Below are 13,696 nucleotides of genomic sequence, written 5' to 3'. Positions count from 1 at the left end.
TTGCGCTGCTTGCTCAGCAGTGCAATTTTCTTTCAGCTCTCTTTTCAAGGAAGTGAAACCACTGCGATGTATTTTTGCATTCTGAGGTGCCAAAACAAAATGAAGCACTGCAAACAGGAGAGAAAGGTAACTGAGAAGAGCTGCTGTTATGGTCAGGGGGAAAACCCCATGTTCACTCTGTGATAGCTTCTGATGGCTTTTCAAAGTGCATGATAAAGTGTGTGCTGGATTTAGCAGAACAAATAAGGCTCGGGCCTGTCTTCAGCTCAGGTTACTTTGCCTCTCTCTGGTGTCAGCATTAACAATTGCAATTCCATTTGATGAACAAGTAAGTAGTAATTCTACTGTGTTTTAATGAAGTGTATGTGTTCCATCTGAAGAAGGTCTATAATCTTACTGCTTAAACTTAGTTTTATTAAAGAAGTTGACTGTGAAATATATTTTTGGTCTTTCTGAGGAAAAATTCTGATTATAAAATACAAATAGTTTGTAAGTTTCTTTTTTGATTGATTGAAATACTGAAGTATGAAATTTACATAATTTGCAATTAAGTTAGAAGCCATGTAATAACACAGGGGAATGAAGCTTGCTTACAGCATATTGCAAAGCAGGTAGATAATGGGCCATGCTGAGTAGTCCCAAAACTTGGACAGTTTTTAGAGAAATGCCCTTAAGAGTTTAACACCTCTTGTAATTGAACAATTTCTGTTTTGCTTAGCAATGGTAATTACAGGTCAAGCTCCACTTTGTCATATACTAAATTACATACTCTAAGGTATTTGTTTTGTTTTGATTTTTGTTGAAAAACTGAAATTTTTAGAAAACTGCCCATGTTTTCAGTTTCTTGAAATTGATTCTTTGCTGGTTATTACATGTAAACTGTTAGAACTGTACCTGAAGATACTTTGAAACAGCAACTGCTAATAGTATGAATGCCTGCGTGTCTTTGTGAAGTGTCAGAAAGAAGACATCACGAGCAATTAGTAAATTGGAAGGCTTTAAGAAATAAAACATATGAAAGAACAATCAGTATTCCTGTTTTGGAGAAGAAAAGCTATCATCATCTGTAGATTTTTTTTTTTTTTCTAAAGCATTGGCTGCTAAGTTTTAGTATTTGACCACTCTGTGAAATACTTTGATTAGCTTTATTTGATTATTAACAGTCGCAGTATCTTTGTGGTTGAGAAATGTGTCTGTCTTGTGATCTTGAGTGCTTTGCCCAAGATGGGTAACAATGGTTTCTTCGGTTTTTGAGTGTCCTTGAGTAATAAAGATTTTAAGAAATGCACTCTCACACTTCGTGCTTCAAAACAAAATACAGGAATGCGCTGAAAGTTTTAACAAACAAACATGCTTGAAAGTTTCTGAGGTGACAGAAAAGGACCTTGTTACTAAGTTTGTCAAAAGTGCTGTTAAAAATGCAGATTTGTATCTCCTGTCCTGAAGGACAAGCCCTTTCTATTTGTTGGAACCCCGGAGGCACCCATTGTTTGAACACACCCAGCTGCCCAAACACAAACAGTTAAAGGGAAACCTTTTCCAAATTCAGGGTCTCACTTTTGGCATCTGCAGAGTTTATGTTTTCATTAAAAGAAAAAAAAAAATTTCCAGGATCTGTGTCTGCAAAGCAAATCTTCCATATGCAAAGTGAATATAAACAGATGAAGCTTTCCTTCAGCCTGTCTGAGCGTCCAGGAAAGCTGCAGTGTTGAGGCAGCTGTCTCCCAGGCTGTTCAACCTAGAAATACAAATTCACATCAGCCTTAGTGGAGAAGGTGCTGCAAAAGAAATGTGCTGCAAGTAGTTGTCACTGGAAACAGAATATGAATGGAAACACTCCACAAAACAAGTTTCCTAAGTATTTGAAGAAATTGAAAACCAGTCATTTGGTATATTGGTGCAAGCAGGCATAGTTCTGGAGGTGGAAATGTGTTCTAGAATCTACATTTTTGGTCACAGAGGATTTCTTTATAAGGTTATGCTAGCAAGGGTTATGGCAATGCCTATTTTTGGCTATTTCTACATGTCTATGTAAGACAATAGAAGTGTTCATTTTTACTTGCTTCCCTTCTGAAAACTAACTTCATACTGCATCCAGAGAATCTTTGTATTGTTTGCTGAAAAAAGATTTTTCTGTTTCTTTCATTAAAAAAAAACGTGGGATCTGAATTCATGGATCATGTAAAATGTTAAGGAGGAGAAAGTTTTGCAGCAGTCAGTTCATGGAATTGGTGTCTAATTGAGTATCAGTGGTAATTGTCATGATGTTAGGATAGTCACGGTTTCAGATTTCATTATGAATGTGAGAATTGGATCAGGCTTATGATTCTTCTAATCGAATAGGGCAGGTTTATTGCCTCAGTTTGAAATCACGTCAATCCATATGTGAAGGGATGTTTTAAACCACTTTTGAGCAAGTTCTATCTCATTTTGTGTTTTCTCAAAGGCAAAAGTCTAAAAGAATGTAAACCTAAAGGTAACAGCATTTTAGGCATTGAAAAAATGGGTTACTCTGCAACGACATACATAAAATTGTGGGGGTTTTTTTGTGGCATTTAGTAGGACTGACATGAATGGGTAGACATGGAAATATTCCTCAACTTACTCTCTACGGTGTGTTTGTTACGAACTATTGACTATATGCTGTTTTTCTCCCCCTTCCCCCCCCAGTGGCCACAGATGTCTTCAACTCCAAAAGCCTGGCCATTCAGGCCCAGAAGAAGATCCTTGGAAAAATGGTATCCAAATCAATAGCAACTACTTTGATCGATGATACAAGCAGTGATGTTTTAGATGAGCTCTACAGAGTGACAAAGGAATATACACAAAATAAAAAGGAAGCAGAGAAAATAATCAAAAACCTCATTAAGATAGTCCTCAAGTTGGCAATTCTCTACAGGAACAACCAATTTAATCAGGATGAAATAGCATTGATGGAGAAATTCAAGAAGAAAGTTCATCATCTGGCTAAGACCGTGGTCAGTTTCCATCAGGTGGATTACACCTTTGACAGGAATTTTTTGTCCAAACTGTTAAATGACTGTCGAGAACTGCTTCATGAAATCATTCAGCGTCACCTAACTGCGAAGTCACATGGACGTGTCAACAATGTGTTTGATCACTTCTCTGATTGTGAATTTTTGGCTGCCTTGTACAACCCCTTTGGACCTTATAAACTCCATTTGCAGAAACTTTGTGATGGTGTCAACAAAATGCTAGATGAGGGAAACATATAAGTACATGTATTAAAGTTGGTTGCCTATGCATTATTTTGTAGATGGAACACTGTTGATTTATGAAGGAATAAGGGAGCATGTCAAACAGGTTTTTTACCTTATGAAAAATGTTTCCAAAATATCTTTATTAAATTGATTCCTTATTATGAGCTATTTGTTGCTATTCACAGTCTACCTGGAAGAATACTGCACATGCCTTTTTTTTTTACTGTGCTTTGCCTACAGAAACAGCTGGATAACAGCAATAAAAAAGAATGGTCCAAGTAGAGTGAGTCTTGCAAGATAGATATATAAAACAATATGCTATCAGAAAATCCGTATCTTTCATAGATTTATAGAATTACTTCTAAACTATCAGAGTTCAGGAATGTTGGGAACAGATTACTATGGTGATGGTACAGTCTATCATTTCTTTGACTTATTTGTAAAATATGTTTGACTCGTTTATAGTCTTTAATGCTCTCTGCGCAGATCATAGCTTCCTAGTGTTATCCTTATGAAGCATTCAGTTCTGAATAGTATCAGTGATGCCATCACTTAGAGTCTTAACTGGCTTGTTCATCTCCAGCTCAGTAGTGAAAACTTCCTGTCTACAAGGAAGGATCTGTCTAGTCTAGATCCTCACAGATCTGCACAGATGCTTGCTTCCTTTGATTATATGGGGATTATTTAGGAATAAGCTACAGTAAGATAGCCTAACTTGGGAAGCGTATTCCCTATAAACCACTTGCGGTACGTGGTTTTAACTCTGCCTGTGAGGAGGTAAAACATAGTGACCTATCTGTGCAATTCCTTAAGGTATTTAGAATCCTGCTACTAGAATCACAGAATCAGTCACTTGGTTTGGAAGGCTCATTATTCTCTTTTGAAAAGGTGCAAGTCAGTTTTATTTTATACACTAGGCTGATGTGTATGATGATGTGAATTCAGAAAGCTTGATCATCTGAAAATAAATTCCAAGCCAATTTGCTTTGTGTACTATGAAACTAGAAATAGAGGTTAGTTTTATCATTGTGTTATATACTATTTAACTAATAGAAAAATGGAATCTTCTAATGATTTTTTTCCCCCTTCTTTTCTTCCCTCCTACCTTTTGTCCTTCTTTTTCTCCCTCATTCATGCCTTACCCTTGGGGATAAAAAAAAATGTGACTTTATAGACACTGTAATGTACTTAAAAGCATGAAGTTAATACATTTCAAACACCCAAAGACTTTTTGTTAGGATGCATATAAAGAATTTGCTGTTTATTTAATTGCCAGTGTTTTTGCTGTTTGGTGTGTCCTTTTGTTTTAATGAGTAAACCAAAGAATATTTGCACTCTGAACTTGCCATGGGTTTTTTGTTGGTTTTTTTTTTTTTCCCTTGTTACAGTTTACATTATAAAAAAGCAGACTTGGCCTGTGCCAGCAAAGAAAGCATTGCAGCCCCTGACATATGGCTTCGGCATTACTTGTGATATTTTAAGAAAAAAAAACAAACTCTTTTTCATGTTTGTTTGGTCACTAGGCTCTGAATATTACCAGCAGTATGACAGAGAAATGTGTATTCAAAATGTGACTTCATTTTATGCAAGCCTCGAGCTGAGGGAGGAGAGTAAGGTACTACTGGACTGGAAGCTGATGTAAGGATACTACACCAGAATTTGCCAAGAAATACATTAGGTTGACATCTGAAGGAATATCATTTAAGATCCCTTCCCGTGTTTAACTTAAACGAAAAATTCATTGTACTTGGGTCCTTCAAAGTCATCATCATGAAGAAAATCTTGCACATTGCAGAGTATAGTTTCTGATGTATTTGCTCCACCTATTCCTTTTCTTTTCACACCTCTTAAGAGACAGCTTCTAGAAACTGAAACAGTTTTCTTTATAAATCCTATTTCTAAATCGTATTCTCATTTTCCAAGATAGCATAGTTTAGAATGAATGGTAACAGTTACTGAATGGAGGACAGGACAGTATCTTGTTTAGAAGCAGGTATAATGTATACATTTGCTGCATAAACCACGAAAGATTTTCTTTAGCCATGACCCAGAATATTTTGACTGTGCAACTTCAAGTTTTCTCTGGGACAAAAATTGGTTAAGTGGCCTTTGTTACACTGTTAACAAACACCTACTTACATTTATATGAGCCAAACTGTCGTCAAACTATGTGTATTTTCAGTAACAGAGTAACTTTACTCAGTTGCATTATCTGGCCGTTTATGTTTTTTAAAAAGTGAAAATGGCTCATGGAGATTTGATTATAAACCTAAAAACTTTAAAACTGGGAGAAGCTATATTTACCTCACCATCTAGCTACATTCTTCTGAGATGCTGTAACAATAGTTCTTGTCTGGCATTCCTTTTCAATCCAAGAAGTGACTTCTGTAATGATCAAAGAAAGCAACTGTATTGGACTTCCAAAGACCTACCTTTATAAGTAACATGACTCAAGCTGTATACTTTTGCAGTTAATTTATTTTTCCTGCAGCACACATAAATAGTGGCTTTTATTACAAAAAAATCAGAAATAAATTGATAGCATTTTTCTTTGTAACACACTTCTCGTATTAAAACACTGACTTGACATAGTCCAGAGTTTAAGAAAAGTCCAGTTTAATTATAGGTAGGATAATGCTGTTATTCTGTGCTGTAAAATTGAGGCAACACTGTGTTTTAATAAGGTAAAAATTAATAAGTTAAAAGTCCAATCATCATGGATTCATTTTAAAATAGGCTTTTTAATCTCAGTACCTTAAGTGTTTCATATTTGTAACGTTCTTTCAATGTTCAGTTAATATGTAGCATCTACTGCAATCAGAATGCATGTTGATGAAGTTGTGGAAGTTAAAACTAGTGTTACAGCCCTCCAGATGAGTTGAAAAAATGGAAAGTCAGCCTTTGGATAGCTTTTGCAAGACACAGGCAACTGTGATATAAGCCATATAAAGAAAAAAAGAGGGAGGTTATCACAGCCACTTTGTGTGTGTCACTTTAGAAGAGATTCACTAGGACTTTTGGCTACCCCTTAATTATGTTTGTATTCATTTGTGTGTGTGCATAGACAAACAAAAAGACACAACTGGATAAGTTACAAGCATTATTGTCCTTACGATCTCTTGAGATTTACCTCCAGTTAGAAGGTAGGAGATTATCAAGAGACTGGAAGCTTTCGACAACTGGTGTGGTCTTGACATTTTTGGTTGTTTTTTATTTTATTATTTTATTTAGGAAAAAATCCAAATTACGTTTCTTCTAAAAAAAGATTCAACCCCAACCCATAAAGCAAATTCCTATAAAATAAAGGAGTGAGGAGATGGCCAATTGCTTTCTCACATCTCTTTGTGCAACGATTGCATTAGTCCAGTAAAGTAGAGATGTGATTTTGATGGCATTTGGCTTCAGTTGCTTCCAGCCCCTTGGTACAGCTGTAACACTTATAAAATAGCTACTTAAAGGTGAACTGGAATTTTGCATTTAACTCTTCAAGGGACTAGAACATGCTTGCTTTTATGGTCTAGCAAGTAGAAATCCACACTACTCATAAGTCCCTCACTGTCAAAGATGCCAGTGTTATGAGAGGGATAGATAAGTCGCACACTGCAATTTACGTGCCTTTTTTGCCCTTCCAAGCAGCAGAACTACTCTTCAGACAGGTCCACTCCTTACCATTTTAGTCCCCACGATAATACTATATTGAGTATGCACCCGAAGAGAACAGTAGATAGAATATGTTACCCACTTCACCTAATGGCGAAAAAACCCAACAAACCAAACAAACCTAAAACAGAGCTAAATACCAGTTTCCTTTTTTTTTTTTTTTTTAAATGTAATTTTAAACCTGAAAGAATAATCTACATCCTGATCTAGTTGCTAATACTGTTTAGGATATAATCTATACCCTCATCAGTATTAGTAAGCATAGTAAGCATTTAGCTGTGATTTCAGCTAAATGTGTTTTTGAGCCTTAAAAAAAAAATAGTGCTTTTGAATGCATTACAGAGGCTGTACTTCATCATGAACATGAAATGAAGATTGCCGTTTGCGTAAGCATTTGCAGAGAAACCTTACAACTGTTTTTCATTGAGATTTGGGCAAGGTCAGCCAACATTCATGGTTAAGTGGCAAACGCCTGTGCTCTGGATTAAACAACCATCAAAGGAGATTATAGCTGTCCAGAAGAGTTCTGTAATACCTTATTTTTATGTTTTGCACATAAATGAAAGTTCTTTTGTGAAATTTTCCTATCTTCAGAAAAAAAAAAAGCTACCCAATCCCACACTGTGGCTGTTACTCAGAAAGTTTAGACTAAATAATGTAGTTGTTATTTCCAATTTGTTAAAAAATCCCCACCCTTGCATTTGTTCTTACAGAGAAATTCTAAAAACCTGATCCATACTGAATTAGTAATCTATTTGTGCTGAAGTTTGCACAGTGCAGCTGAAATTATATTGCAGCTTTGTCATTCTTATTGGTAGCTACCATGTGATTTATTTTCCCTGTACAAAAATAAAGGAGTAGTATCTTCTTACAGGCTGTGCTTAAGAGCTCCCTCTGTTACAGCAATGCTTGATCTATATCACATATCAAGATTTCTTAATTTTTAAACCACAAATTGCTGTGTTTTCATTTCTTAGTACTCAGATTAATATTTACAGTGCTGTTTTCCAGTCTTAAAGCTGATATTTATGAGCAGGACATTCCTGAATCACTTTTTCTTGGAAGCTTGGGAAATACAGGAACTGACATATCTTTAATGATCTGTAAATTTCTACTTGCTATCACAAAACTAGTTTCTGGAGAAATATCCCTTACGGCATTTCTTTCTATTAGGGAGCGAAGTGAAAAGAAGCAGCTGACAGCTTTGGGATATCCCATAATTACACAGTATCAAGCAGAGAAGCAGACTATAATGATTAAGAATAATGGAATTTAGGAGGCACATTACTTGCCCAGCTTTCCCAAGCAACCGAAACCTGTTTGCTATTTGTTGTTCTCCCCTGTGGGAAAGTCTTGGTGTGGTAGGTGGATGACAAAGGTGGAGCTTCCTACAGTTACTGTGATTTAGATATGAATTATTTTTTACCATCACATTGTCATGGTTTAAACCCTAGCCAGACAGCTTGTTCACTCACTCCCAGTGAGTGGTGCCGGGCTGACAACAATCGAGGCCCCCCCCACCCTGGGGCTCTCCCCTTCCCCACTCCCGGAGGAACGGGGAGGAGGATCGAAAGGGGGCAACTCCTATGGGTTGAGACAAGAACAGTCCAGCAACCAATGTACAACACAAATCACCACCAACTACAACAATGATAAGGGAAAATAACAAGGGAAGAGAATACGATACCACCGGCCAAGAAAGCGAGTTCCACCTGGAAGCCCCTGTCCTTCCGGGTAACTCCCAGTTACCCCCCTACGCCGGGCATGACGTGCTGTGGTATGGAATACCTCTTTGGCTAGCCCGGGTCAGGCGCCCCGTCTCTGCTTCCTCCCAGCTTCCCCTCCTCCCTGGCAGAGCATGAGCCTCACAAAGTCCTTGGTCAGGGTAAACATCACTTAGCAACAACCGAAAACATCGGCTTCACCAACACTGTTCCCAGGCTGGAAGTCAAAACACAGCACTGCACCAGCTAACACAAAGGAGAAACATGACTGCTACTGCTGAACCCAGGACATTATCCACCCCTTATTCCATACCATTCACGTCATGCTCAGATCCCACATTTTCAATACGCCATCGCTCTCCCACATATATACATCCATATACACACAGACCAAGAGAAAAAGATCATTTTCTTAGTGCATGGACCAATCCCTATAATGCTGCCGAGTCCATTCAGTCCATGATGTCAGGTTCTATCTCTTGTAACACTCTTTCAGGGCAGGAAAGGCTGTGTGCAGTATTGGATCGTTGCCTGCTGATGCTGGTCATTCCTTTACTGTGGAACTCATCCGGTTCTATCAAAGTTCATTCTCTGTTGGGATGATGGTTGGAGGGAAGTCAGGGCTAGTCGCTGGTGACCTGGAGACATCTAGTTGATGAGCTATAAAAGTATTACACAGCAGGGAACAGCATACTATTAAGTTCACTGGCTGTTTTCCCCTAAAATCAAATCCCCTTGAGGTATACATCGGACTTCCCCATCTTCCCGCATTACCCACCAAGTATATCCAGGTCCCTGAGCAAAAGCAATCCCACAAGTGGGTTTGCCTTTACCTGAAGCAGGAATAACCCAGACAATGACCCCAGCAAATTCTTCATATGCACCACGGGAACTTTGTCCCCCTCTACAATATGTAAAAGTTCTGACTGGGCTGGGCCAGCCCTGTTGAGAGATCCTCTGGTGTTGACCAGCCAGGTGGCCTTTGGTAAGTGTGTATCCCAGTGCTTGAAAGTTCCCCCACCCATTGCTCTCAGTGTAGTTTTTAACAGCCCATTGTACCGTTCAATTTTCCCAGAGGCTGGTGCATGGTAGGGGATGTGATATACCCACTCAATGCCATGCTCTTTGGCCCAAATATCTATCAGGTTAGTCCGGAAATGAGTCCCATTATCTGACTCAATTCTCTCTGGGGTGCCGTGTCACCACAAAATCTGTTTCTCAAGGCCCAGGATGGTGTTCCGGGCAGTGGCATGAGGCACAGCGTATGTTTCCAGCCACCCGGTGGTTGCTTCCACCATGGTAAGCGCATGGCGCTTGCCTTGGCGGGTTGGTGGCAGTGTGATATAGTCAATCTGCCAGGCCTCCCCATATTTATACTTCAACCATCGTCCTCCATACCAAAGAGGCTTTAACCACTTGGCTTGTTTAATTGCAGCACATGTTTCACATTCATGAATAACCTGGGCAATAGTGTCCATTGTTAAGTCCACCCCTCGGTCACGAGCCCATCTATATGTTGCATCTCTGCCCTGATGGCCTGAAGTGTCATGGGCCCACCAGGACAAAAATAATTCACCTTTATGTTGCCAGTCTAAGTCCATCTGAGCCACTTCAATCTTAGCCGCTTTATCCACTTGTTGGTTGTTCTGGTGTTCCTCAGTGGCCCGACTCTTGGGTACATGGGCATCTACATGACGTACCTTCACCACCAGGTTCTGCACCCTGGCAGCAATATCTTTCCACAGTGCAGCAGCCCAGATGGGTTTACCTCTGCGTTGCCAGTTGCTCTGCTTCCCTTGCTTCAACCACCCCCACAGGGCATTTGCCACCATCCATGAGTCAGTATAGAGATAAAGTACTGGCCACTTTTCTCGTTCAGCAATGTCCAGGGCCAGCTGGATGGCTTTCACCTCGGCAAATTGACTCGATTCACCCTCTCCTTCAGCAGTTTCTGCAACTTGTCGTCCAGGACTCCATACAGCTGCCTTCCATCTCCGATGCTTTCCCACAATACGGCAAGAGCCATCAGTAAACAAGGCATACTGCTTTTCACTTTCTGACAGTTTATTATATGGTGGGGCCTCTTCAGCACGCACCACCTCCTCCTTTGGTGACATTCCGAAATCTTTGCCCTCTGGCCAGTCCATGATGACTTCTAGAATGCCTGGACGACTGGGATTTCCTATTCGAGTTCGTTGTGTAATTAGTGCAGCCCATTTACTCCATGTAGCATCAGTTGCATGATGTGTAGAGGAGACCCTGCCTTTGAACATCCAGCCCAGCACGGGCAGCCGGGGTGCCAGGAGGAGCTGTGCTTCAGTGCCAATCACTTCCGAAGCAGCTCGAACCCCTTCATAGGCTGCCAGTATCTCTTTCTCAGTTGGGGTATAGCTGGCCTCAGATCCTTTGTATCCCCAACTCCAAAAGCCGAGGGGTCGACCTCGAGTCTCCCCTGGAGCTTTCTGCCAGAGGCTCCAGGTAGGACCGTTCTCCCCAGCTGCAGTGTACAGCACATTTTTTACATCTGGCCCGGTCCGGACTGGTCCAAGGGCTACTGCATGAACTATCTCGTGTTTAATTTGCTCAAAGGCTTGTTGCTGCTCAGGGCCCCATTTAAAATCATTCTTCTTTCGGGTCACATGATAGAGAGGGCTTACAATCAAACTGTAATTTGGGATGTGCATTCTCCAGAACCCCAATGCACCCAAGAAAGCTTGCGTTCCTTTCTTATTAGTTGGTGGAGACATTGCTGTTACCTTGTTGATCACATCTGTGGGGATCTATCTACGTTCATCTTGCCATTTTATTCCCAAAAGTTGAATCTCCTGTGCAGGTCCCTTGACCTTACTCCGTTTTATGGCAAAACCAGCTTTCAGCAGGATTTGGATTATTTTCCTCCCTTTCTCAAAGACTTCTTCTGCTGTATCGCCCCACACAATAATGTCATCAACGTATTGCAGGTGTTCTGGAGCTTGCCCCTGTTCCAGTGCAGTCTGGATCAGTCCATGGCAAATGGTAGGGCTGTGTTTCCACCCCTGGGGCAGTCGGTTCCAAGTGAACTGGACACCCCTCCAAGTAAAAGCAAACTGTGGCCTGCACTCTGCTGCCAAAGGAATGGAGAAAAATGCATTGGCAATATCAATCGTGGCATACCACTTGGCTGCCTTTGACTCTAGCTCATACTGAAGTTCTAGCATGTCCGGTACAGCAGCACTCAATGGTGGTGTGACTTCATTCAGGCCACGATAGTCTACTGTTAGTCTCCATTCTCCGTTAGACTTTCGCACTGGCCATATGGGGCTATTGAAGGGTGAGCGGGTCCTGCTGATCACTCCCTGACTCTCCAGTCTACGGATCAGCTGATGGATGGGAATCAGGGAGTCTCGGTTGGTGCGATATTGCTGCCGGTGCACTGTTGTGGTCGCAATTGGCACTTGTTCTTCGACTTTCAGCAACCCCACAGCAGAGGGATTTTCTGAGAGACCAGGCAAGGTGGACAGCTGCTCAATTTCCTCAGTCTCCAAAGCAGCAATACCAAAAGCCCACTGGTACCCTTTTGGGTCTTTGAAGTACCCTCTCTTGAGGTAGTCTATGCCGAGGATGCATGGAGCCTCTGGACCAGTCACAATAGGGTGCTTTTGCCACTCCCTCCCAGTCAGGCTGATTTCAGCCTCCAGCACAGTCAACTCTTGGGATCCTCCTGTCACTCCAGAAATATAGATGGGTTCCACCCCTTGACAGCTTGATGGCATCAGGGTACACTGTGCACCGGTATCTACTAGAGCCTGATACTTCTGTGGGACTGATGTGCCAGGCCATCTGATCCACACAGTCCAGTAAATCCGATTGTCCCCTACCTCCACCTGGCTGGAGGCAGGGCCCCTCTAATGGTCGTCACAGCATTGGACACTTAAGTCGTGTTGAAAGGGATTATTCTTCGTTATCACAGGAGCTGGAGTAAAATCAGCTCTTCCACTCCATCTGGGAAACTGCTCACCAGAGACTGAAGCCGTAGCTCTCATGGGGTGATCAGTCTTGGCCCTTGCTCCCCTCTTCAGTTCACTCACCCGTTCCTCCAAAGCTGAAGTAGGTTTTCCATCCCACTTTGTCATGTCTTCTCCGTGATCCCACAGGTAAAACCATAGGGTACCCCATGGCGTATACCTCCTGTATCTCCTCTCTTGAACAATAGGATGCCTATTGTTAATAGCTGAGACGTGTGTTGGTACACATGAGGAGCTGGATAAATCAAATCGATCTTCCCTCAATTGTTTGAGGTCCTGGGACAGTTTTTCCACAGCTGAGATGATGGAAGGGGTGAGATTGTCTTCGAACTCTTGGAGTATGAACCATTTCATCCACTGTTAGTGGTACTATGTCATTCCAGGTTACTGTTGCCAATGAATGGGCGTATGATGACAGTGCATTCCGTGTAAGTTTTCGCCACATGGGTCGTGTACATTCAACTTCATCTGGATCTATGGGTGTATCCCCGTTATTCAGCTTGATGTGATAGATCATCTCTACGATGGCCGATTCCCTCAGAGACTGGATGCCTTTGTCTATAGTAGTCCACTTGGCCAAAAGACTCAACATCGTCCTTGTATGAAAACCTTTCTTTCACAGCTGCCAAGAGCCGCCTCCAAAGACTGAGAGACTTTTTCTCTCTTGCAATTGCTTTGTCAATTCCCCCTTCTCTAGCAAGTGATCCCAGCTGCTTGGCTTCTGTACCTTCTAGTTCATGACCATCGGCCCCATTGTCCCAGCATCGGAGTAACCAGGTGATGATGTGCTCCCCTGGTTGATGGGTAAAATCTTTTTGCATATTCCGCAGCTTGGTTGAGGTCTGAGGTCGAGAAGTTACCTCTTCTTCTTCTTCTTCGTCATGTGATGATGACTCCTGATCAGATTCTGGACCGGGTGGTGAATTCATTGTTTCTTCATCTCGCTTTACCCTTCTTGCCTCTTTTTTGCTTGTTCTCTTGCGTACAGGGACAACCGATAATGGTACGAGTTGGTCCTCTGGTTTGGCTGCAGTGATTATCACTGTGGTTTGAGTAGCGACTGTACTTGTTGCTGGGGGTGGTGAAG

General features: G+C 41.3%; 1 protein-coding gene across 3 annotated transcripts in view; it reads left to right on the top strand.

The window, feature by feature from the left end:
- The window catches only part of TNFAIP8 (TNF alpha induced protein 8), a 32,186-nt gene extending 27,624 nt beyond the window's left edge, over positions 1 to 4,562 (top strand). For 2 of the 3 annotated variants that reach the window (XM_057416676.1, XM_057416674.1), the window contains exon 2: positions 2,671 to 4,562. In XM_057416676.1, coding sequence (XP_057272659.1) covers positions 2,671 to 3,236 — 566 coding nt within the window. In that variant the 3' untranslated portion in view covers positions 3,237 to 4,562. Of the gene's footprint in view, positions 1 to 155; positions 329 to 2,670 lie in introns of those variants that run through there. The other variant, XM_057416675.1, reaches the window with a different exon arrangement.
- The last annotated feature ends 9,134 nt before the right edge of the window (positions 4,563 to 13,696 follow it).

This window comes from Pezoporus wallicus, unplaced genomic scaffold, assembly GCF_028554395.1.
Source record: "Pezoporus wallicus isolate ANWC-B61680 ecotype Strahan unplaced genomic scaffold, APGP_CSIRO_Pwel_v1 contig_3019, whole genome shotgun sequence".
Classification (NCBI taxonomy): domain Eukaryota; kingdom Metazoa; phylum Chordata; class Aves; order Psittaciformes; family Psittacidae; genus Pezoporus; species Pezoporus wallicus.
The sequence above is the reverse complement of the archived record's forward strand: the minus strand, read 5'-3'. Positions and strand labels throughout refer to the sequence as shown.